This window comes from Mesocricetus auratus, unplaced genomic scaffold, assembly GCF_017639785.1.
Source record: "Mesocricetus auratus isolate SY011 unplaced genomic scaffold, BCM_Maur_2.0 Super-Scaffold_100024, whole genome shotgun sequence".
In the NCBI taxonomy this organism is placed as follows: Eukaryota; Metazoa; Chordata; class Mammalia; order Rodentia; family Cricetidae; genus Mesocricetus; species Mesocricetus auratus.
Window position 1 is genome coordinate 14,545,265 of NW_024429205.1, and position 25,045 is coordinate 14,570,309.

Sequence of the window (25,045 nt, forward strand, 5' to 3'; positions counted from 1 at the left end):
AAAGAAGTTTGGCCAAAAGAAAACAAAAAAACCAAAAACAAACAATAAGAGGAATCCTGGACCCAGGATCCTACCCCTCAGAGAATACAATTGGAGGCACGCAGCCTTGAGCCAAGCTTCCCTGAGCTACCAGGGTTTGAGAGAAGGCTGGCTATGTCTACACCACCAGCCCAGAGAAGAAACGAAAGCAGTAGAGTTCATAGGACTCCTTTATATTAAGGTTTATTACATCTGCAAAATCTACTGTACAGAACCCATTGGATTAAGTAGCGTTTTGCCAAAAGCAAAAGACTCTCAGTCTTTGGGAAGCATTTCTGACTCCAGCCTGGGGCAGGGCCGCAGGAGCTGAAGGTGAACTTGGTTCTTGGAGGAGCCAGCGCCAGCTGTACTCAAGATGTGTCTTGTCAACTTCCGGGAGAAAGGTGACCAGAGATGGTACCAAAGGCAGGAGAGTCTTGGGCATCCTTGCCACCCCTCCCCCACCCCACAGTCTTCTTCCCCTCCATCCCTAGACTGTGCTATAGGAGTTAAGTTCTCACACAGGCTCTTCTGATGTCACAGTGGCCCAGGCCACGGTCATGGCCCTGAGTTTATGCACACAGGCATGACTGGTCAGGAGGTGGCTACCCCATGGCGTCCTGGACTAGCCAGCCTACTTATGAATCACCAAAAAAATGGGGCACCATACAGAATAGTCTATACCCTGTTGCACGCATGAGCGACAAACTTAGAGACAACACACAAGCTAAGCCTACGTTTTGGCATCCGGATTTGGTTCTTCTAGGTTAAAAACAAAAACAGAAAGTCTTAATGACCCCGATGCGGTTGCCCGAATGTAGATTGGGGAAGCGAGGTGAAGGACCCCAGTCAACTGACTTGCCTTACCCCAGAAGTAAAGTCGCCTGGGGCTCTGAACAGAGAAACTAGAGGAAACATGTGCAAAAACAAGTTGACATCTAAAGTAGACTTCCCCACAATGTGAAGTGAATTCCAAGGAGCTCTGGACTCCATCCCCTACCACAGCATGGCCGACCCTAACGGTCTCAACAGATAAGTGCTATGGCACGTCAGCCGAAGCCCCTCTCCTGTCCCCCCTCGCCCCCACCACTGGATCCTCCAGCCATCTAGGTCCAAAGCAGTTGGGTCCCCTTTCTCTCCAAAGCTGGGTCTCCTCCCATTGGGAGAAACCAAGTCGGAATAGTGGACATCAGGTGTGGCTGTGGTAGCAAGGTCAGATACAAGAAACCCTTTGCACCCAAGCTTCTAGGCAGAAGTCAAAGAAGTAGAATGTAGTCCCAGCACACCCTGGGACTGCTGAGGCAGGAACAGCTGGAAGGGTCTGGGTGCTGAGGAGGCAACGCAGTGGTGGAGGCCGGGGCCCCAAGTCTTTCACAGAAGAGGCGAGTGGGAGCCTAGTGAGTGGCAGGGGCTGGGGGTGGGGGGAGAACCGTTCCTCCATCAGGCGTAGAACTCCTCCTGCTTGGTGGGTTTCTGGTAGGCACCGCCATTGGCTTGTTTGGGCTCCTCCAAGGAGTAGCTGCCTTCGTCCTTCTTCTTCATCCGGTACAGCATGAAACCCACCAGGCACACAGCAAAGATGAGTCCCACCAGGCCTCCAGCAATGACACCTAGGGAGTGGGCAGAGGCTGGCTTAGCTCAGCAGCAATATGGGTCCAGGGGTACGAACAACACAGTAAGTGGCCTGGGCCGTAGTCGTCCCTTCTCCTTCGCCACCCCATGGCTAAAGATGGCTGCACCCCAGAAACCCCGGCTACCACAGAGCCACAGCCTGTCTCCTCCTACCTACTTGAAAGAAGACTCACCTCCCAGCACTTCCTTCCTGTCCAAAAGGCCCTGAGAGGCGCCTGTGGCTCCTTCATCCACTGGAGGCTGGTTCCTCTGGTCAGGCTCTACGGCAGCAACAGCTGTGTTCTCCCCAGATGTCTCAAAGGTGAAGTCCTACAGGAGCGCAAGTCCGGGTCAGGTCTGGCTGGAGCCATTGACACAATAGCAACCTGGAGCCCTGCCAGACCCTGTCGGGGGTCCCCTGCCACCCCACATCTGACATACCCAACCTAAACCAGCGTCTGTCATGGAGTGCAAATCACACTCGGGTCCCTAGCTGCCCAAGGCACAGATACCACCTCAAGTGACACAAAGCACACATTTTTGTTTGAAAATCCCATAGTGCTCTAAGAGAGAAAATTCACCCTGGTGTAACGTTAGGTGGCTAGCTCTTGAGTGATGTCTAAGGAACCTCCTACTGATCTATCTCTTAATCAGTTTGTTACTCCATCGCTGTGGTGAGGGCTACAATGGGCTCTACAGGGCATAGGACGTCAGGGTGCCGAGTGCCAAGATGCCAGGGTACTAGTGGCCACCCGGGAAATACAAAGCCACTCACCTGCTCTCCAGAGCCCTCCCCTGTAGGAAGTTGATTGGTAGCTCCGTCCTCGGCAACCTCTTTGATGACAGAAGTACCTCCACTTGGAGGCTGCTGGTCAGGTTGGCCAGGCGCTGTGGGCGCCGAGGTCTCATGGAGGCCGGGTTGCACATCTCTGTGGGGATGAGATGTGACAGGTGCCTGGGCTGTGGTGGCTCTGGCTGTTGAAACCCAATGGGTGATCAGGAGCTGTGTGGTCTCCCTGGGCCTGGTGGTGACCTCCGATTCCTTGTCCCGAGCGGTGAAGCCAGGGTCCACTTCTGCCGTGAGCACCGGCTCTCCCTCCCCAGGCTTCTCTGCAGCTGGCAGGATGGAGGTGGTGGTGGCCTGGGCGTCCCTGCTGGTGGGCTCTGGAGCCGTGGGTGTGGCTGTCAGGAGCCACACATCCTTCAAAGTGGGAGAAGCCTGCCGTGATAAAGTGATGTCCGGCAAAGCACCTACAGGGGCAGAAGCGGGGGTGTCGGGGAAGGCAGGTGCCCACGTGTTCAGCCTGACAAGTTCGTGCTGTGAGCCTGGGGCCTGAGCCCTCCAGGGTGAACTAGCCTAGGCTGAACTCTGAAAAATGGGCCAGAAGGGATGCCCTTTGCAGCTTCAGCTGTCTGGGAACAGCCTGCTGCTCTCTGAACTGTGTGGAAGATTCCAGAAATCTGGGACGGAGCACTGCTGCGAGCATGGGCTAAGCACCAGAGACAACAGGACCCTAACCCAGGACATACACCTATCCTTGCCCTCTTCCCCAAAGGCCTAGGAACACACAGCAGCACCCTACATCTCTCCCTAGGAACTCATGGCTGCATCCTGCCTATCTCCCTAGGAACACATGCCTGCATCCTACCTCTCTCCCTAGAAACATGTGGCTGTGTCCTACCCATCTCCCAGCCCTTAGCTCTGGTTCATTCCTACTGCTACCTTGACTTCCCTGCTGAGCATCCCCTGCCCGCACCTCCCTCCCCCCACCCCCCACCCCCCGCCCGCCACCTCTCTTCTGGGAGACTTCTTGGGCTAGCTGCAATTCAAAGCCATCTCTTCCCCAGACAGATGGTATCTAGAGAAGGAGGTGAGAGTAATTCTCTAGCCTGCGCTACAACAGCTCCCAACAGCCTCTGGGTCAAAGCGTTCCCATCTCACAGATGGAAACACCAATGCTCAGTGAACTTGAACTCCTTCTCCAAGGGCTGCCCATGGCCTCTCAGAGCCAATCCACTTCTCCGGGTGTTTCCCTTAGCTGCAGCTGGGCGCCATTCTTCCCTCTGACTGATGGCTGAGGGGAGGATAGGGAAGGAAGGAGACTCACGAAAGCCAAGTGACTGCCTGTTCACCCACTCCAGCCATGGCCTGTGGCCATCTCAGTGTTCTGGGCCTGCCTTACCTGTGCCTGAACCAGAGAAGTTGTCAGAGTCATCCCCAGAGCCATCCTGATCCTCAGGGGGCACATTGACGGTCACAATTTGCTAGAAAAAAAAAAAGACCAGAGAGGGATTTGAGACGAGGCTCGGACAGTGCCCATCATCCCTGGGCTCTCGTCTTAGGCAATCGGACAGGCTCAGCCAACCATCACAGCTACACGTGTAGGGAGCCATTGCACATGGCTCTGAGGCTCTCTCTCAGCTCTGGGAAGTTCCCTGGTCCTCCTCATATCCCCGACGCTATGGCAACCTAACGTGGTGCCAAGTGGAGATGCAAGCGATGGGGACAGGGTCCTAAGGCCGGGGCGCGCTCTCTAATCAGGGAACCCAACCTGGGAATGCAAGCTGTGATCGCTGTGAAACCCTTCGGTCAATCGCACCCTGAGAATCAGGCATGGAGGACATTAGCTTTCCCCCAGAAACCATCTATACTTAGAAAACCAGCATCCAGCTGAGCTAGACCCTGGGGTGCAGGCACGGACGCCTCAAGTGTGAGAAGCAGGGCCAGGCCTGGCGTGGTGGAGCTGTCTGGGCTGAGGCAGCTCTGCCCACCCAGGGTGGCCCCAGGCCGGGTCACAAGGATCATTTTCTCAGCCAAAGGAAGGACTGTATCCTGGTCTTCTTAGTGAAGAAAGAACTGGGCGCCCTTTAGGCCGGGGACAGGGAAGCTAATCTGAAAAGGCTTCTGCATTAAGGAGGCTCCAGTGAATGGGCAGTGGGCCTCGGACGGGCTCTCCTTGGCAACAGCAGCTGCAGGAATGTGGCCGCCTTACCAGCTCCAACTCCAAGGGGCTACAGGTGGTGGAGAGCAAACCCAGTCCCGCAGGACTTGGGCAGGGATGGGGGCTGTGGGGCACTGCCCCCAGCTAGGCAGGATGGGGGGGCAGAGAGTGGGACCCATGACTGCCCCATCACTGGTTCCAGGACACCACATACAGAAGGCCCAGGTAAGGAGGTGATAGGGAGAGAAGATACAGAGCCCGGCTTGGCGATGAGACTAGCCCAAATAACCCAGCGGTAGACGCTCAAAAGTTCATCGTGGTCCATCATCATCCGTAGGATAGTCTTACAAGTGTTGGGGAAGTCCTGTTATTTGCCTGTGCATTTGTCAATAAAGTACTGTCTGGCCAATAGAAAACCTAGATAGGAGGGACTAGGAGTCGAGGAGGATTCTGGGAAGGGGAAACACAAGAGAGTCAACATGTAACGCCATTGGGGGTAGGAAGCCTGGAACTATTCTCCGGTAAGAGACATACTTAGATTAACAATTATGGGGTAATTACTTAAAGCAGAGCTAGCCAGTAAGAGACAAACAAGGCCAACAGCTTCATAATGAATATAGCTTCCTGTGTGTTTATTTGGGACTCATGCGGATCTAGAACCAGGCTGGCGCGGCAGAGCCCAGGCGACTGGCGGGGGGATAAACCAAAGCGGCTAGCAAAAGAAAAAGCTTCTCTTAACAAAATGGTGTCAGGAGTGGGATTGAATTTCCACGCAAAACAACAAAAGCTTTAAAGGAATTTTAGAAACAGAAGAACGGAGAGAAGCACAGATTTTTGGTAGCAGCATTTTCTCAGTTGTGCTGTTTTGCTATCAACAAGCCGAGATTCACGTGGCTTGCTTACCGGAGTCTTCCTGACTCGGCATAAAAAGAAAAAAAAAAAAAAAAAACAGCAAGGTTGTTTTAAGAGACTCTGCTAACAATTAAAAGGGGTGTATGTACAGCTGAAAGTGGCAGCTTTTGCTGGATGTCAGCATGGACTGAGGCGGTAAGCTGGAGTCACGCTTACGCCCGCCATCTTGACGGAAAAACCGGCAGTTTAAAACAGCCGCGGTTTTACAGATAAGACACGTGGCCAGAAAAACATAAAGATTTACAGTAAAGTCAGACTTGGATAAAGAAAAACTTCTAAAGGTTTACAGTGTGTTTAAAAATATACGTGAGATTGAGAGAGAAAATAAAACGACAAAGTGGTAAATAAATACAAAAGCTGGCTGTGGTGGCGCACGCCGGTAGGATTTACTTCAGAGGCAGGCGGATTTCCAAAGAGAAACCCTGTCTCAGAGAAAAAGAAATAAAAGTAAAAGAAATAAAGTAATAAAGTAATAATAGATAAATAAATAAGCCACATAAAGATGGAAAACACACAGAGAGTCTGGATACTGTACGCTATTGTGTTTTTCAGTTTTTTGCTTGCTCAGGAAGGAACTGCTGCTAAAGTACACTTGATTATAAATGCTGCTGAATTAATCCAACTTCTATCTTTTAAAAATGCCTTGACTTCAAAATTTAAGTGTAAGGATATGTTACTTGGAAAAGGAGTTTTTATTTATGTTTCTACAGAAAATGAAAAGCTAAGGATTCCTTCCAGGCTTTTGTGGTTTGACGAACCAAGACCCCCGGAAGCAGTGGACCAGGTGTTCCAACAATCAAAACAGCTAAGATGATGCAGTTTTACAGGCCCTGAAAATACGGACTGATACAGGTTTCTGAGTTTTGTTATGATCCCCATGGTATGAACAGCGCCCCCTTCCAGCAGGAAGCAGTTTGGAATGAGCGACATCCCAATTCCCATCTTGTTTATAAATCTTTGTTTTCATTTGAATGGGATTGTTTATAATTGGCTAGTGATCACAGCCAATCTTTTTTAATGGTAAAAAGGGGAATTATGGTATGGGTATTGTTTTTCATTTATTGAGACAAAATCAAGGTCAATTTTGTGATGCTTATATTTCTCCTCTTGATTAAGTATTGTGCTTATACTGATCTTTTACAACGTAATGCATAATTGAATACAGACTATAGATAGTTACTTATAATAGAATTTCTAGTTACATAAGTTAGGTTTCTAGATATACAGAAATATATTTGAGATGGACAGTTTGAAATTTCCTGCTTTGCTGAGAAGTGTTCCAGACACATTGTGGCTTATGGGCTGAAGATGGATGTCCCAACGTTACAGAGGAACTTCGGGTGACTGTCCAGGCAGTAAGATGTCTCTTTTAATCCTAGTGTTTATATATTATCTTTCTGTGGTCTTTGATGGAGTTGAAGACAGATAGTTATAATTATAGCTTTCCTTAGTTATGATAAAAGATACATATAGAACTTTTGACTCACAAGGATGGGATGGATGATATTTTCTTTACATCTTGCTAAAATATTGTAACTATGTTCTTACTTGATAACTGTTCTGTCATATACAATTTGACTATATTAAAATTAAGACCTTTCTTTTGTTTAAACAGAAAAGAGGAGATGTTGGGGAAGTCCTGTTATTTGCCTGTGCATTTGTCAATAAAGTACTGTCTGGCCAATAGAAAACCTAGATAGGAGGGACTAGGAGTCGAGGAGGATTCTGGGAAGGGGAAACACAAGAGAGTCAACATGTAACGCCATTGGGGGTAGGAAGCCTGGAACTATTCTCCGGTAAGAGACATACTTAGATTAACAATTATGGGGTAATTACTTAAAGCAGAGCTAGCCAGTAAGAGACAAACAAGGCCAACAGCTTCATAATGAATATAGCTTCCTGTGTGTTTATTTGGGACTCATGCGGATCTAGAACCAGGCTGGCGCGGCAGAGCCCAGGCGACTGGCGGGGGATAAACCAAAGCGGCTAGCAAAAGAAAAAGCTTCTCTTAACATACAAGGGCCCCGGGACAGACCAGAACAAAGAATGATTTAAAAAAAAAGTACAACAGCTGGGAGAAGTAACACATACCTACAACCCTAATACTGAAGGGGAAGACATAAAAAATTGCAGCAAATTTGAAGCCAGCCTTGTCTACATGCATTCTGGACCAGCCAAGCTATTTAGAGACTCTTGGCTCAACAAAACAGGAAGAAAAAAAAAAAAAAAACAGTACATGGTTCAGCTAAAGGCCCCAAAGACACCCTGAGCTCTGTCACTTACCAGCTGAGTGGCCTCAGGGAGTTCACTATACAACCTACAGCCTCACTTTCCCCATCTGAAAAATGGGTGCCAGTGCTAACTAACATCTGCACTACAAAACGGCCACAAAATTTCTATGTGAGGTGAAATAACTTGTTATTCAGCAAGTAACAAGTGTCCCTGCCCACTGTGCTAAGTAATGAGAGCCGTTCGATTTGTGACGAGGGACTCCCTGGGATTCGTGGCAACCCCCGACACCAGGAGGCTCATATGACTAGGAGAGCGAGCACAGGGTCAAGATAGAATTTCATGAGGAGGCAGGAGAGAGCCTCTACAGACCCAGCCGAGGTTAGCTGTGTAAGCTCTAACTGGTTACAGGGGCGGCACAGCGTGTGTAGAAGCTGCTAGGCCAGAAGTAACATCGCCCTTCCTTTAGAAGCACAAAGCAAAAGCACACTCTTCTCCCCTGGACAAAGGTTTTGAGCTCACACAGGCCCAGGTTCAAGGACAGCTGGTTCACTGGGGCTCAACTCCAGTGAGCATTCACAGCCCAACACTGCGACCCTTTAATGCAGTTCCTCATGTTGCGGTGACCCCCCCCTACAAAATTATTTCATTGCCACTTCATAACTATGATTTTGTTACTGTTATGAATCGTCATGTGACCCCCCAAAGGGGTCGTGACCCACGGGTTGAGAACCGCTGCGGTAGACGCTCAAAAGTTCATCGTGGTCCATCATCATCCGTAGGATAGTCCCGCACCAGTCAGCCCACATCCTGTCTACACTACCCCAGGTGGTACCCCAGATTCCTGTGGTAGCCTTCCTCGTGGCTGCCTCCCTTTAGTGATGGAGAACAGCTCCCTCCAGACAACAGACCCCAAGATCATAGCTTCCTCCCTCCTCATTCTAGGCCCCAATCCCGCCTTTCCTAACCCATGGACTCCCTCCCCTGGGAGGGAGAGCTGGAGATGGGGCAGAGGTCCAGGATCCACCTAGACCAGCATACCAGGAGTGCAGAACTTATTCAAGGCTGCTGCGAACCAAACATATACCGGGGTCCAGGCAAACAGAAGGCAGCTAGCTGTTTCCCTCCATAGGGAAGTCCCAAAAGCCAGTAATTTCCCAAAGGGGTGGGGGCTCTCTAAGAGCCAGATAAGATTGGGTCTTCACGGGAAGCAATTTGTTCCCCGGCTTTGTTCAGCTTATCCCACTATGATCTTGTTTACACAACAAGCTTGTAAAGCAAATCTCTACTGAAACCAGCAAACCAGGTCCAGGGCAGGAATGGGCGGGGGTGGGAGCAGCAACCCCATCCCACAACCCACAACCTCCCGCTAAGGAAAAAGAAGCAGCAGCTCCCTGGCTGCCCCACCTCCATGAGGAAATGGGGGGGGATGAGTCTGAACCATGACTCCCCAGGTCCCAGCGGACTGGAGCTTTCAATGCAGCTTCAGGTACCATTTAGAAGCCTGCTGTATTCCCAGGGGCTCATAAGAGCCCTCCTCAGTATCACTTCTGGGATGTCTAGGCATAAAGAAACTCCCTTCCAGTCATCCCCTCCTGCCACTCCGGGAGGTGAAGGCAAGCACAGCCTCATCTTTCTCCTCTGCAGGCCTCAAGAAAAGCAGCTGCTCCACAAACAAATCAAGAGAGAACAGAGAACAGAGGCAGCAAGATGGCTCAGCCGGTAAAGCACTTGCCACTGAGGGTGATGACCTGAGTTTGATCCTGGGACTCAGGTGAAGAGAAGAAAAGATTCCTGTAAGTTTCCCTGACCTGTTCCACGTGCCTGCTGTGGTACATGTATGCCACACATGGATACAGGTGTACACACACACACACTTTTATTTCAAAGAATATAGTAGAAACCTCATGGTAAAAGAGTTTCATAGTCTGTGTTATCAAACCCAGCACCACTTAGCTCCCTGCCACTGAAGCGCAGAGCCTGGAAGTCAGGTGATTTGAAAACCCCAAGTTAGAGGTTTGGGTTACCTGGAAAGATCAAAGATCACGGGGCAGACCCATGGGGTACAGATACAGGACAGACGAGAAGACCAATCAACACATGGCTTCGGGCATCCTCTGGGGCTGTGTAAAAGGACACCTGGTAAAACACCCAAGGCACAGACCCAGTGCAGGAAGGAAGAGACGAGGGCCTCAGTCTTCCCTCCGGCTGGAGAGGTTTCCACCGTTCACTTGGATTCCTACTCCTCTCTCCCCTGCAGCTCCTCAGGTTGGCTGAGATTAGCATCTCTGACAGATAAGAAACAGCACCTCCCAGGGTGAAGGACCTACTCAAGGCCGTCTACACAACCCGTGTCCCCACACTATAGTACATCCTTTCTGCCCCACTCCCCAGCCTAAGGACCACCTCCCCTGGCTGCCCATCAGTTTCTAGCAAAATGGTCTCAGTTTCTTCACTACAGCCATAGCACCAGGGAGCAAGATGATGCTTAGCCCTGCCTAGCAGCCCAGGTGGGGGTACCAGGCACACATGGAGTCCTGACTCGGCATGGGTCGGGACAAGGTACAGGAGAGAGTTCACCTCCAGCTGCAAGCCACCGCCAAAGAGCATGTGTTGGGAGCTGTGGGCAGGAGGCTGGCTGGGAGGGGCTTAACAGCAGCCTGCAGCCACTTCCTGCCAGCTCCCACACCCACACTGACTAGAAGGCAGGCCCACCCTCTGTGGCAGCCATTGCAATCTGTCCTGGCTGCCTAGGGCTCAGGGTAGGCCATATTCCAGCACTCTGTCAAGGTATCCTGGGCATGAGTATACCTCATTTGTGTTGCAAGGCACGGTACCAAGTGGGTGTCTCCGGGAGGTTCAGGGACTATGGGCTTTCTGGAGAGGATGCCCATCGCCCCCCCCACTCACCCTACTAGTCTGCAGCCACCAGGTACAAAGACCTATGGCTTCCAATCAGCACCCTAAGACACTACCATGTCACCTACTGTGCAACTTCAGTGACATTAAATCACACAGCCCTTAGAGAGCATTACCAACTCCACAGTGCTGCATCTTTCCATTCGAAGGGCAAAGCACCACCTCCAAGTCTGATGACATGAGTTCCGTCCCCAGGACCCACATGGTAGGAGGAGGGCGCTGACTTCCCCACACGCATGCCCCCCCACATACACACACACACGAGAGAGAGAGAGAGAGAGAGAGAGAGAGAGAGAGAGAGAGAGAGAAAGAGATACACACACGCACAAAATAAGATGTGATAAAAGAAAAATGTTAAGGTCACAGAATTTTGATATTAAATGGATTCCTTAACTTCAAAAGTCTGGAATCATCACCTGGGAACTTGGGGGTCTTGGCCCTAACAAAGCTCCCAGCACATACCCAGTGCCCCACTCCAGGGGCTTCGGGAAGGAGAAGCCTCAAGGGCTGGGATCTGAAGAGGCCCGGGAGAGAAGAAGACAACTCACTTGGGCAGTGCTGGGAACTTCCCTTTATAGAGTGGGAAAGAGAGGCAGAACTATGGGTTGTCTGCGGCTGTCTGGGGCCATAACAGAACCCCCAGCTTCTGTGGGTGGGGCCGAGTCACTGAATCAACAAACCCCATTAGTCACAACATCCAGTGACAAAGGGCTGCTGTTATCAGAGGAGCTGGGTCACAGCCGTTCCCAAGCAGCCTGAATCCCAGCTAGTCTGGGGCCCCCACACCTGTTCCAGAAGCCCAAGCTCCAGTCACAAGATCTCTGTCCAGTCAACACGTTACACGGGGTAGTATAGAGATACAGGGCCCCCACAGTCACACCAGGATAAACACCTTTCACTCTTACCCAGCCAAGACTCCACTCCACAGCAAATACCCCCACGGGGCTTCAAGCAGGTTCACAGTATACAAGAGAACTACCCCCACCCCAGTGTCTTGGTTAGACATAGGGATCTAAGAGCGAGGAGTAATTCCCCGCCTCCTAGGATTCACAGCTCTGGCATGCTGAGGAATCTGAGCTACAGAAACTAGGTTTCACCTCCCTCAGTAAAACTGGACACATGACCCAAGAATGCCAAACTACCACCTGCATCCAGGGACCCCCAAGAACTACCACAATGTCAGGCGACACCTCCTCCTCAGAGACTCTACTTTGAGAGCAGTCATCTCAAGAGGCAAGGCTCCACTTGGAGGTGCAGTGGGAAGGCAAGACCTCCACTCTAGTTCCCTGACTGAATTCAGTGTTCAAAGGCAAGGCACCAGGCAGAAAGACAGCTCGGTAAGCCAGCGCCAAGAGCAAAGCAACCTGGGAAGGCTCTGGATTATTCTTTACTTCCGATGGCTTCACTCTTGGCAGACAAAACACTGTGATATAAGGAAGGCCTGCTTCACCAAGGAACTGAGGGGACATTCGACCTTCTAAAGCCCCTTAAATTGAGTAAGGAAAGCAAGGGCCTCCTTCCCGCCAGGGTAGACACGGAACAATGTTGTGTTTCCCAAGCAGCTGGCTTCCCACCAGCTGCCCCACAGTGTAATCTGACTGGCATCAATCAGTGGGAGGATGCTGGTGACATTGAGCTATCCCAGGGGCCCCTAAGGTAAACGTGGGCCTGGGGAGGGGGCAGCTGTGCTACATGGTGCTAGGTGTCTCCAGGAGGGTAGAGCAGACAGGAAAGAACGTGGCTAAAACCTCCTCCTACCCTGGCAGCCCCCAGCCAGTATCTGGTGCCCTGCAGCCTGGGGTCTCAACTGCCCTCCTTCCCACAGTCACCTTCCCCTCTAGTCCTAGCTGAACGCCAGGAGCATGCAGCAACAGGGTGGACTGTCCCAAAGCAGCTCCAGCAAGGGTCTCTGGGACAGTACTAGCTCAACTACTCCTACACGGTGTCTAGGCAGCTCCCTGTGTGTCTCTGGACCCATTTTGTGTGTGTGTGTGTGGGGGGGGTGAAGTGACCTGGTTGGATAACTCTGAATACTTTTATGGCTCTCACAGGTCATGCTGGACAGTGTGTGGTGATCAGAGATTCATGGTGGGGTGATGCCCAACCCCTCACTTCTCTCCCAGGGACCTGAGAAACTACAGGGAGGCCTCATGACCCAGAACCCACCCCCTCTTAAAGCCACCCCCAGGAGGGAGAGCCCCCAATGGTGCCTTCAGGCAACACCCAAATTTCCGGCTGACAGGCACCAAGATATATCAGCTTTCGGTCTCTCTACCAACAGTCAAGCTGGGACCTGCAGGGAAGGTGACTGGTGACCCAGTAGGGAGTGAATGAGAGGCCCAACCCAGGGTGGGGCCAAGGTGAGGACAGGCAGGTAAAGAGGAGTGTCAGCTGCCTAGTTAGGGAGCACAGGACCCCAAAGCACCTCCAAGGCCCAGACCCCGGCAGCACTTCCACCGACAGGACCAGCCTCCCAGGATCCCCTGGGTGTACACACATCCCCCCACACCCCCCACCTCAGCAGTCCCCACTGCTGCTCCACACCTGCTAGGCATCCTCTGTGTGTCTTGGGGACTCTTGGGAATAGGCAGAGGGTGAAGACAGTATCCTTTCTGGGTTGCAACGACCACTTTGTGGGAGCATCCCCCTTTAATGTAACATCAGACAGCAACCCAAGGTCGATGCCTCAGCCACGTCCCCTGCTCCCCGCCATCAGTCTCAAAGGCCCACAACAGGTCAGTGTCACTGGAACACCCAGATGCCCACACCCCCCTGTGGGGTTGGGACCTGCCCTGCCGTCCGCATGCCAGGACTAGTCGCTGATGGGGCTCAGCTGAGAGCTGGGTGTGGCGCCGGGGCCGGAAGACCAGTTCCTCTGCGGCTCTCACCTGCCACAACCCAGCCAGGACAGGCAGGGCGAGACTGCAGAGAGTGAGTGTGGGGGCAAGGGCGCCAGGCATGGCTCTCCCAGAGGGAGCCACCAGACTGAGCCTATCTGCCACGCTCGCCAGCCACCCCACTTCAAGTCCTGTGGCCCCGACCAGCCGGATGTGCTAAGAGAAAACGAGAAAACCCAAAATAGAAAAAAAAAAGATGTCCTAAAATCTGAGCTCTTATTTCTTGAAACAAACCTTATCTGGGCCCGTCCCATCTTTACCGTTTGACAGAATGATAGCAAGAGGGCTCTCTCGGCCCAGACTACAGCTTATACGTCACATGTTCTCTGGCTGGGTGGTGGGGTGGGGGGAACTCTGCCTCATCCTCAGGGGGCAACCAGTCACAGCGACCGAAGCAATGGGCAGCAGACCACAAATGTGACATCCAACAGCGGTGGTAGGTGACAGGGACACTGGGCACGGTGACTTGATGTCCTCTGTCTCGCCACTCCCAAAGAACATGATAGCCCAGGAGGCTGCTGGAAAGGTTGGGAACCAGTGTCTCTGGGTAGCGGCCTGTGTAGATGGAAGGGACATCCAAGGCATTCTTACATTGTCCCCACCCGTCACCCCCATCGTGCTGGCTATCCTAAAGAGAAGCTGGGGGTCTTCTCAGCTTTCCCGGGGCACACCTTGCTGGTCAGGGGCAGGGGACTTGAGAGATGGCTGGCGAGTCTGGGGGGTATAGCGAAGGAACTCCTGCCACGATCACTCCCAGGCTGCCAGCACCCCAAAACTACCTAGCTGATTATAGACTCAGCAGGGCATGGGGCCCGACACCTGTGCCACACAGACTTCTCCGGCCATTCGGTCCCTGAACTGGCTAAATAAAGTGTCCTCAAGTTTCACAGAGGCAGAAACTTTTGACACACCTGCAGTGGCCAGGGCTCCAGCTGGGAGGCTGGGGACACGTCTACAACTCTAACCCTCCCCAAACCTGTCTTCTTGCGGCTCTGCGGTTGCGCAATGCCCTTTCGAAAATTAAAATACCTGTGGGAGGGGTTAAGGGGTGCCAGTCATTCACATCATAGCACCTGTTTCCTATGGGGGAGGGGCCGATTCTGGAACCGGGGCTCTGCCGCTGGGTAGGAGCTGGAACAGATGGGGAAAGGTTATAAGAGGGAGGCTAGAAGGGACCAAGAGCAAACCTGTGTCGGAGTGCAGGTGACAGGGACGCCATTCCCAGAAGTACATTAGATTTCCCCTTTCCCCTTGAACTACCGGATGCCTGTGCCTTCCCCGCCCGATTCAGACAGAAAAGGCACCGTGGCCCCTGGGAAGCACACAGAGGCCAGGGCTCACTGGAGTGGACAGTGGCAGGGTGGGCTAGCCTGAGGAGACGGACTCTCCGGGAGGGGCCTGTGTCTGAAACGGTGGGTGGGTTCCTCATTTCCTGGGCTGGCCCTGGCCCACAAAGGAACAGAAGAGCCTAGGCCCTTTCGCTGACATCTCACAGCCTGGAGAGGCTGGAGGCTTGCGCAACCCCGGTCTTTGTAGTTGACATAGAGGTGGCTAAAAGGGAGTATGGGGCAGCCTTTAGTAACCTAGGTCCTGGTGGGGAAACTAAGGGCCTGACCCAGGCTGTAGGGGTCACATGACCCAGGCTGTAGGGGTCACGTGACCCAGGCTGTTGGGGTCACATGAAGCACAGAAACATTATCTAGAACTTAGGAAACCAGTTGTCGGCAGCCACTCACATTTCTTGAGTAACGTGCTGGGTACCGGTTTGAACACTTTCCCTGGATTAGCTAACCTATCTTTAAACCACTTTCAGACCCTAGAGCCCTGCCCATCTTGCACAATATGGGAATCGAGGCAAAGGGGACAGTCACTTGTTTAAGAGCACACAGTGCCAAAGTGAAGAGAGGCCAGGCAGATTTGTCCTGCCAGACCTCAGTCATCCTCACCGTGCAGCCCCGAGCTCGCACGCCACAGAAGAGCAGCCTTCCCTGGCGCTGAGTGGGCTCAGAGCAGGAGCCTGCACACACTCTGGCCGGGCTATGTTGGTGTCGCCAGGGAACCCGCTTCCTCTCAAGGTAACCTTCAGTGAGAAGTTCCATGCACAGGTCACGGCTTCCCACAGCTGAAACCCCGGGCGCCTGAGCCCCCACCCAGGTACCCGGTGTCTGTGTTTCCCTGACTTCCTCCCCCTTTGATAGGGCAGCTCAGGCCAGCACCCAGTCTCATACACAGACTCAGTAAAGACAAACGTCTGGTCTGTCAGAAACGGCTTGGGCTTCCCAGGAAGGACAAAAGCTGTGTCTGCAGACCCTGTGACATCAGCACTCCAGGGGCAAGACCACGTGAAGGAGACTGCACCTTCCTGTGCGGGCACAGCCACTGGGGGTGTTGCACACAGTAGGCCTCTTGTAGACTGAGCCCCCACCCAGTCAAGGAGAGAATTCCAAGCACTTCACATATTCACTCATCTTTTCAGGAGCCCTTCCAGGCAGGATACAATGACCCTGTTTCACAAGTAAGAAAACTGAGGCTTAGAAGTAAAAAATTACATGCAAGGTGATGTAGGAATCAGTAAAGCCAGGATGTGGTTCGGGTGGGCCAGATTCTACCTCACACTTCTCTCTAGCCCACCCTGGGTTTAGACCTGCCAAGGTGAAACAGACAGTTAATATTCCAGGAGCCCCTTATTCAAGCCCCGAAGATCTGAGTTAGCTTGGACTCCCAAAGGTAAGCAGACCCAGACTTCTGTGGAAAAACAGGTGGCTGGTGAGTCCAATGGACACCCAGCCTATATGCCAGCAAATCTCTTTACTTGTATCCCTCTCTCAAATCCACCAATGGAGTCCTCAGGACCACTCCTAGGAAGCTACAATCCGGCCAGCCTCTTCCTGGGGTGAGAGAACAGAGGGAACACTTTGTCTATTTGGAATGCCCCTTCAGAGTGCCTTTGGGGCAAGGGTAGGGATGTAGGGCAGAACCTAGAGACCACACAGCCCACAGGCCAAGCCTAGGCTGGAAGCAGGGTCCCATTCCTCCCCAACATGCCATTCTGGACACCACACCCCCTCAGCTAACTGACGTCAATCTCCACAATGGTCTCAGCGGTTCCTTAGACACTCTACAGCCTGGGGCCCTGCGAGCCCAAACCTGACCCCCATATCCACCTGGAACTTTCCTAGGAGCCTGGACCTCCAAGACCTGTGTGCTTCCTGATCAGCAGGGGCGCCAGGGCTGCTGCAGAGACTATCTTAGTGTCACTCTGTGCCCCTCTGATACAATCAAGTCTCCAACTGGTGAAGCCTCAGGAACATCCTTAGCCACTACTGTTATGGCAGCCAGGGACCAGCACACACTAGATGCCACAGGTAGTGGATACCAGCCCCCATCCTAGGGAGGAGTGACGCTTGCTTGACCCACCTGGTGAGTCTGTCTAGCATCAGTATCCTGTGTTCTCAGCCTGCCAGTTTTGAGTCCCCCTCACCTGGCCAACCTAATGCTCAACCCAGGCATCAGGCCCATCTGTTGCCCTTACAGGAGACAGGTAGCAGTAGAGGGCCTCTGTGGCCACAGAATGAGCTGGGATAGACCCAAGTGGGAAACATTAAAGGTGTCTCACCCCTGCCATTGTACAGGAAGGGTTCTCTTACCATCCTTGGAGACAGAGATGCCCAAGAGACAGAGGTGCCTGGTTATCTTGTATTTCCTGATGTCCCATCTATGAGACCCTCCCTAAGGACTCCCCATAGCCAGAGAGAGAAGCGAGCCTCGTAGTCCAGGCTCCGAAGTGGACCCTATGGTCTTGTGAAAGGAACTCTGAGATAAAACCCTCCGGCTGGCCAGGAAGACCCAGGAGAGGTCTCTGTTCTGGAATGGTGGGCCTACTCCACAGATGGGCCTTGCTGTATTTCCTGCACCCCCAGCAGATAGTCTAGCCAGGTTGGCACTTAAGGCAGAATCCTCCTGGGACAGCAGAGATCCAGGGGACACCCGAGACATCCACAAGTTAGGTGACACAGCCTGGACATGAATAAACTCCCCTTTGCCTCTCAGCCCCCTGAGGCCTGTCTTGTCTCACTGCCCCGCCCCACCTCATGCCAGTGGGTCAAGGTGGTTGGGTGAGTCTCCCGGGAGAATTCATGGGGCCTGGCATCGTGACTCAGCTGATGAGCGCAGCGATAAACACGCCCACCTGCCCACTGCCCCAACCTGCCCGGCACAGCTCTCATTCCTGCTGATGAGCGGACCTTGGAGAGGGTGCCAGGAGGCCTGGGTGTGGGTAGAGAGAGTATCACTTGGCCTCCACCCCCAGCCTGACCTGGCCCAGAGGCTTCATCCACCCTGGTTCCCACAATGAATGCCAAGGGCACAGATCAGAAAACCTGCCTCACCTCTGTCTCCAGACTGGTCTACTCTGAGACCCCTGGAGCAAGCAGTCAGTTGTCCCTGCTGAGTCCCCAGGAGGGATAGAGATAGAGCAAAAGCAGCCTGGGAAGTCCTGGAGGGTCACCTTCACCCATCCTAAGACAAGATCTCTCTGCCAGCGCATGACTCTTAGACACAGCAATGAGAAGAGGCCCTGGAGCAGATTTCACAGGCCCACAGGGTCAACTACTTACCTGGGCCACAAGGAAGTCAGGGACAAAGCGAGGAATAATTTCTGCAGCTTCTAAGCCAGGGTTACAAAGGGCATCAGGCATGCAGTTCAAAGGGTGAAGACACCCAAAAAGGGAGGGAGCTGCAAATAAGAGGTGACCAGGTCTCCAAACGTTTCTATCACTGCTGCAGAACTCAAAGGGAAGCCTGATACGGGGAGAATACCAGGGCTATGCTGGCATGCTGCAGGCCTCAGGTGAGTCACTGGCAGGCCTTTTCCCAGGGCTGGAGGCCAGAGGAACACAGCCTCTCTATATAATTAGGCAGCCCACGAAGCCATAAACACCAGAAGGTGGATTGAGACCCTTGAGAGGCTCCCAGTGGAGCTCCTTCTGGAAGCCTCCGAGTTCCAGAGTCAGCAGGAAGGATCCCTGGGCAAAGGAGAAAGCCAATCCACCGCTACCAACACCAGCCCACCTGTCTGAGGTCCAAAGATTTCCTACTGCCTTCTCCCCAGTCATGCTAAACTTGCCTCCACTTGCAGGCTTCACCAGGCCTCCTGACTCTCCATACACACAGTACATGCCAGGCGGCAGGACGCCCCCTCCTCCAATATCTACCCCCTGTCAGGGTTTCCCCAGCATGGACAATGGGAAGTAACCTGGGAAGGTCCTGTAGAGCAGGCAGCAGTACCCTATGTCTACAAAGCAAGCTATCCCAGAGCAGGCTGCCCAGGGACCTCCAATGCCCGTCTGGAGCTGTAATGGCACCAAGTTCAGGGTCTCACTCTGAGGACCTCCTGTCTACATTCTGCACCTGAAGTTACCTGCTTATGGTAAAAGACAAATGCCCATGCCCTTTTGATGTTTGTCAGGGCACCCCTGCCATCTTCGATAGAAGGTTCTAGAATACGCATTCCCACCTAAAACCCAGTCTCTCCTCAAATAGCCAATAGGAAAATGACACCATGCTGACTCTGCCCCAGGGCACAAGGTCCTGGAGGTGAAAACACTCTACAAACTTCCTGTTCTAGTATCTTCCCTCTGCACACACTACAGGAGGCTCTCAGAAGGGATTTTCAAACCCAACACTTCAAGATCAGTGGATGAAAGAAAGAAAGAAAAAAAGAAAGAAAGAAAGAAAGAAAGAAAGAAAGAAAGAAAGAAAGAAAGGGAAGAAAGCAAGAAACAGTATGCTCTGTGTGCTTTGGGACTAGAAGTAACATACTGTCCAAAATGCTTCCCTAGCATACCCCAACATTGGAAAGAGCCAGAAGGAGAATGCAGCATAGGAACCAGGAGTCTTGGGTCCCAAGCTACCCACTTGTGGTCAGGATACCCACCTCCCAGGGCTTACAAAGACTACTAAATCTGTGTGTCCTCATGCTCAGGACAAAAAACAGCTAAGCAGCCAGGCACTGCCCAGACAGACTCCTCGGCACACAGTCAACACCATGTGAACTTCTTGGAGCCCCATGTGCACACTGCCCACTGGCAGGACCCACTGTTGTTTCCTGACCTCAGCTTTCTATGAAGAGCTCTTGCCTGGACCCAAGCAACCATCAGCTACCCACAGCCAAGGCCCAGGGCATTGCCCAGTCTCAGGATTTGCCCAAAGGCACGGTGCAGGCCAACTTAGCCCAGTCAAGTACCCACTCCATGTAAAATGCCCACATGCAACAAAGTCCAGGAAGACCTGGAAATGTCAGGCAGGACCACACGGGGTTCAGCCAGACCCTGTGTGCAGAACTTCTTGGGGCTGTAGGCACTGGATAACTCTACAGTGAATTCACACCATACATCTACATACATGTACACACAAGCACACACACACACAACCACATACCAAGAGGCCTGCTTCTGGCACTTTCTTCTCTGTGGAAGGCTGGCCTCTATAAGCCATTTCTTCTTCAATCAAAAGATGATGCGATAGTATATGTCATAAAGAAAGACTAAGCCGAACTTTAAGAAAAGCACCAAGTGCGCCCTAACAGTGGAAGGTAACTTAACTATTACCCACAGCTACCTTTCCTCGGGCACTTTCATTACAAAGCACTTTCACACCATCTCTTATGAAATGGATACACAAATGACAGAATGAGGGCAGAAAGAACAGGTACAGTGATGGCTTGTTCTATGGATGAGATGACAAGAAGACTCGCAAGGGAGTCACTTAAGATTACACAGTGTATCAGTTTCAGAGTTGAGCTTCGGTCTGGGGCTCTACTTGATCCAAAGGTGTTTCTGACCTGCCAAACGGTACGGGTGCTCAACTGTGTAGAACATGAACCAAAACGTACACTGAAGAGATGGAGAAAAGACCAAAGTCAAGATGTAAAGTCAAGGGCAAAGAACAAGAGTCCCAGTCAGGCTCTGTGACTCATGCCTGTCACCTCAGCACTTTGGAAGTTGAGGCAGGAGAGCTGCTAAGACTTCAAGGCCAGGCTAGGCTGCAGAGTGGAGAATCTGTCTCAAACCAAAAACAAAGGCTTTTGTACCTTTACACATAGAGTGAATGAGCCTTGTTAGTCCGAGGTAGCTGGAAGCCAGTAAGTCACAGACGAGAGGGGGTTGGGGAACTGGGGTTCACGCTCACGCGTGCTTCCTAGTACTGTGTGTGTATGTCTTCACTGAGGGAGGTCCCTCGGTCCTTCACCTGGCCAATGCTTCTTCATCACTCTAGGTCCAGGGCTGTAGGGGTGACAGCTCCCTTCTGTCTGGTCTACCATAACGCTGCAGCAGTCTCAACAGAGACGGACACCAAATTCACACAGTCTGAGAGGTAAGACCTTTGTTGTTGTAAGAATTACAACCAATCCGATTTGTTTTCCCACCTGCTAAAGAAAATCAACCAGAGTTGAAGAGAAAAGCTATTGCACTCAGGCACACCAGTGCCACTTCTAGCTTCCAGAGACTGAGAAGGCAAGGGCAGTTAGGAATTCAAACCACCAGGACACACTGTTCTTCAGAACCATACAGAACCAGGAGACTGTCTGACACCAAGAAGAGGAGGGCCTAGCATCAGGAGGGATTAAACACGCCGAGCCATCCTTTTTTTTGTTGAGGATAATGGGGAGGAAATCAGGGTTTTAGAATGCTGCTCAGTGTAGGAATGCTTTGCAAAAGCGGGGAGTGGTGGCACGCACATGCCTTTAAGCCCAGCACTTAAAGTCAGAAGCAGGTGGATGTCTGTGAGTTCAAGGCTAGCCTGGCCTACGCAGTGAGTTCCAGGGGAGCCAAGTTAGTGCTACATAACCAAAAAAAAAAAAAAAAAAAAAAAAAAACCAGAAGCAATTTTAATCCACTGAGAAAACGTCTGACTACCATGATGATACACTTTCAGAGGATTTCAGGAATCCAAAATTCTGCTGCGAGGCTGGGGGGAGGGGATGGGGACATCTAGAAAGTACTGCAAGAACCAAGCTTTCCCGTCATTCTTTCCAGGCCTCCGCTCCCCACCAATGTGTTTTAATGAGGTTTTACTGGAGCCATCAGGAGCCACAGGTAGGTTAAAACCAGCCCCACCCTCCCTCGGGAGCTGAAGCCAGCAGTGACATCATCTCCAAAGGCGGAACCCATCCTCCCCCACTCCCTCCCACTCTGCCAGACCTCAGGGGAAATGTCTCTACTAGTCCAAATAATTAAGTTAAGAAAGAGAAAAAAAATGGCAAATAACTATTCCAGAGTGACTTTGTTTTTTCCCTTACATAGCAGAAACAAAAGACCATGGGGACACACACACTGAGGGACAGTTTGAACAAACCTGTTCCCGTCCCTGGGGAGTGGTTCCCAGCAGCCTCCCCTTGCCCATTCAAAGGCAGGCACCCAACAGACAGTCTCTATCTCACGGGTCCCCAGGGGTGTTCTGACCTGCTTCCCACAGGAGTTAAGGGAGCCCTCGGAAGGGGACAAGATCTCTGGCAGCCCCTGGGTTTCTGCTTCCCTTTTAAACAAACCCCAATTGCCTTCATTACCCAGAAGATAAGGGGGGGTGGAGGGTCTGCAAGGGCCCCTACTCTTCCACGCTCACTTCTAACCAAACGTGGATATTTGCTGGAAGAGAACAAACCAACCAAACTTTATAAAACAAGAATAAGCAAAAAGAACATCCTTGCCTCCAAGTGGGAGTCTGCCCCAAAAGCTCAGGCAGTGCCTGAACTCAGCTCAACCTCTTCCTCCGGGAAGCCTTCCCAGGACTGTAGATCCCTCACATTGAGACAACTCGGCTTCCTAGACCTTGTGTCACCCTAAGGGTCCAATCTCCCAGGCCAGAAAGGCCGCCTGCCACAGTGCCCGATCCTTACCCAAAGTACAGGAAATTCCAGGAAACAGAGTCCATAGAGAACTGCCACCTCCAATTGCCTACTCGGTATTAGTAACGGGAGCTTGAGGGCCCCAGCTCATAGGAATATCTGCCTCACCAAAGACAGCAGGGAAGCTGGATCCTGGCTGGAAAGTAAGGCAGAAAGAACCGCACCTCTCCTGCCCCAGTGAGGCCTCACATTGGGCCTGGAGAGAAGGGCCGGAGGTAATGCCAGGCGGGTCAGGAAGGCATGCCAAGCGACTCCACTTTCTTCTCCACAGTGGTAACTTTGATTCCAGGCATGATCTGAGTCCCACAGAAACCACAACCCTCAAGAGCAGTTTCTTGGACCTTAAAGCCAGGAGTGCACCGGAGATTCAGCTCGGAAACCATATCCCTCCCTGAGAACCCTGATTCAGCAACCCGCAGCCCCCCCCCCGCAGCTCATGGGCAATTTGATAGGTATCGAGGTCCTCCCTCAGACTCCAGAGTGATGGAGCCACCTGGGATGCGGCGAAGACAATGCCCACTAAAGCAGTGATCGGGGATGCGCCCAGATGCCACTTTTTTGTACACGACCTGGGTGTCTAGCAGCGCTCAGTTCTCCTTCCCTGCGCACGTGCCTCTTTGCCAGGACTACCGAAGTTAAACAGAGCAGATGTAGCGGTGGGAGACTGCCACTTCCGGAAGGGATAAAGCCGGAGGCTCCGCACCTCGCCTCTGCCTCTCAGGGGGATGGTCAAACCGGGGAGAGGAAAGGACCCCCGGTACTCCACCGAGGGTGCCCGGGCTAGGGGCGTGGACACCCGGCGGGCAGCGCTGACACCTGGCGGCGACCCAGGACCCGGCCCACGTCAAGGGCCGGCGCTGCGGGGCGGTTCCCAGGGAAGGGTTACAGGGGCCGAGAACAAAGCGCCCCCGTTGGGGAAGGCGGGCTAGCGGACGGCGGCTGGGGCGGGAGAGCACTTTCTGGGGACCCTCGACAAGCTCTTTGTCGGCCAAGTCGCTCATTGGAGAGACCGACCCCCGCCAAAGGTGGATGGCTGCTTCCTACTCTGAGCCCCCCCCCCCCCCATCGCCAGCTCCGCGTTCGTCCCTCTTTCCCCGCGGCCCTACTGGGCGGGCCAAGGGACCCGCCTTCCCTGCGCGCGGCTTCAGCACAAAGCCGAGTCGGGGGAGGGGAAGAGCCGTACCGGGGTCCACTCGCGGGGAGGGTCCCTAGCGCCGGCCATGCGGAGGAGGCCCTCCGGGGGGCAGCACAACTTCAGCGACCCCAAAGTTGCGTTCTTAGGGTCTTAGGGGTTGTGAAGCCAACTTCCTGGACTCTCCCACTGCCAGCTCGGCCCAGCTCACCTGGGACAGCCAGAGAAAAACTCAAGAGCCCCCCGCACCACCCTCCTGTGTCCCACGCACAGCCCTGATCCCGGTCCCTCCCGCAAACCGCACGTCCGCCCCCTCCCGCTCCCGCGCCGGCTCTGCTGCGCCCAAACTTGCCCGGGTGCAAAGATCCAGGCTCCCCGGCTCCACGGCGCTGGGGGCGCAGCCTGCAGTCTGGTTTGAATTAGGGTCTGAGGAAAGGGCGCTGTGGCCATGGCCACTGCATCCCTCTGGGTCACTGACGAAGGCCAGGCCGCTGAGGTGGCCAGTGAGACAACCACCGGAGAGTGACTTCAGGCGCCGCCGCAGGCCGGCGGACTCACACCCATGTGGAGTCGTTTTACTTAATTGAGCGCCGGGAGCTAGTGGAGGCTCCACTCAGCGGGACGCCCCAGCCCCGACCACGAGCTGTGGGACCCGCGCGGCACCCACCGACCGCGGACGGAATCGGGACAGGAGTCCTTATTTAAGGGCTCACCATCCCTGGATCCGCCAGGCAGCGCGGGAAGAAGTCCCCGCTCCCTTCCCCCTCCACGTGCCGCCGCCTGCATGGCATCGGCGGGTGGCGAGTCCAGGCTTCCCGCCGCCTTCCAGCCCTGCCCCGGGCCACACTCACCGGGAGGACAGGCTGCAGGCGCAGCGCCAGCGCGCAGAGCCAGAGCCAGAGCGCCGCGCGCCTCATGCTGCCCAGACCGGCGGCGGGAGCTCCGCGGGCTGCGCGGGTCGGAGTTGCGGGTTGCGCGGAGCTGCGGGCCGGCTCTGCTGATTGGGCTGCGCTTTCCTGTCCCAGGCGTCTGCCCAGCGTGCTGCTGTCCTGAGTGAGCGAGGGCTGCAGGTTCCACCGGCTGGAGTCAGCTCCCGACTGCCAGATTCCTTCCTTCGCGCCAGGCTCTGTCTACTCCGGTCCGCACCTCTCCCGCCGAGCTCCGCCTTATAATAAACCCACAGGCTCTAAGCCGTTGCAAAAACTAGCCGCCCACCCCCAGCTCCGCGGGCCTGGGTAGCCCCAGTCCCCACCCCTCGGGCCCCGCCCTCTGGGCTGCCCCGCCCCCTCGGAGCGCCCCACCCCCAGGATGCAGCCACACCCCCTTCCACGCCTCCTAGGATCGAAGCCCACCCCTCTCCTCGGCTCCCGCGGGTCTGAGCCCCGCCTTCCTTCGCTGATCACTGGTGCGGACAATCTGTGATTCCCGCGTCGTGTCCTCCCTGATACGAGGACGATGCGGACCCAGATGCAACCGCTAC

At 53.5% G+C, this 25,045-nt stretch overlaps 1 protein-coding gene across 1 annotated transcript; it reads right to left on the reverse strand.

Annotated features, from left to right (window-relative positions):
• Positions 1-206: 206 nt before the first annotated feature.
• Positions 207-24,781, reverse strand: Sdc1 (syndecan 1). Its single transcript, XM_005079068.4, has 5 exons — positions 24,417-24,781; positions 3,813-3,894; positions 2,405-2,880; positions 1,824-1,959; positions 207-1,628 (listed from the first exon to the last, which is right to left on the reverse strand). Exons 1-5 carry the CDS (start codon positions 24,480-24,482, stop codon positions 1,459-1,461), a joined length of 930 nt encoding a protein of 309 aa, XP_005079125.1. The 5' UTR covers positions 24,483-24,781; the 3' UTR covers positions 207-1,458.
• Between the last annotated feature and the right edge of the window lie 264 nt (positions 24,782-25,045).

Excerpts from the sequence above, each read along its gene's own strand:
- Sdc1 (XM_005079068.4), bottom strand. The coding sequence starts at position 24,482 with ATGAGGCGCGCGGCGCTCTGGCTCTGGCTCTGCGCGCTGGCGCTGCGC. Across the intron at positions 3,895-24,416 it reads GCCTGCAGCCTGTCCTCCCG|CAAATTGTGACCGTCAATGT; the intron begins GTGAGTGTGGCC and ends TTTTTTTTCTAG. Across the intron at positions 1,629-1,823 it reads CAGGAAGGAAGTGCTGGGAG|GTGTCATTGCTGGAGGCCTG; the intron begins GTGAGTCTTCTT and ends CCCACTCCCTAG.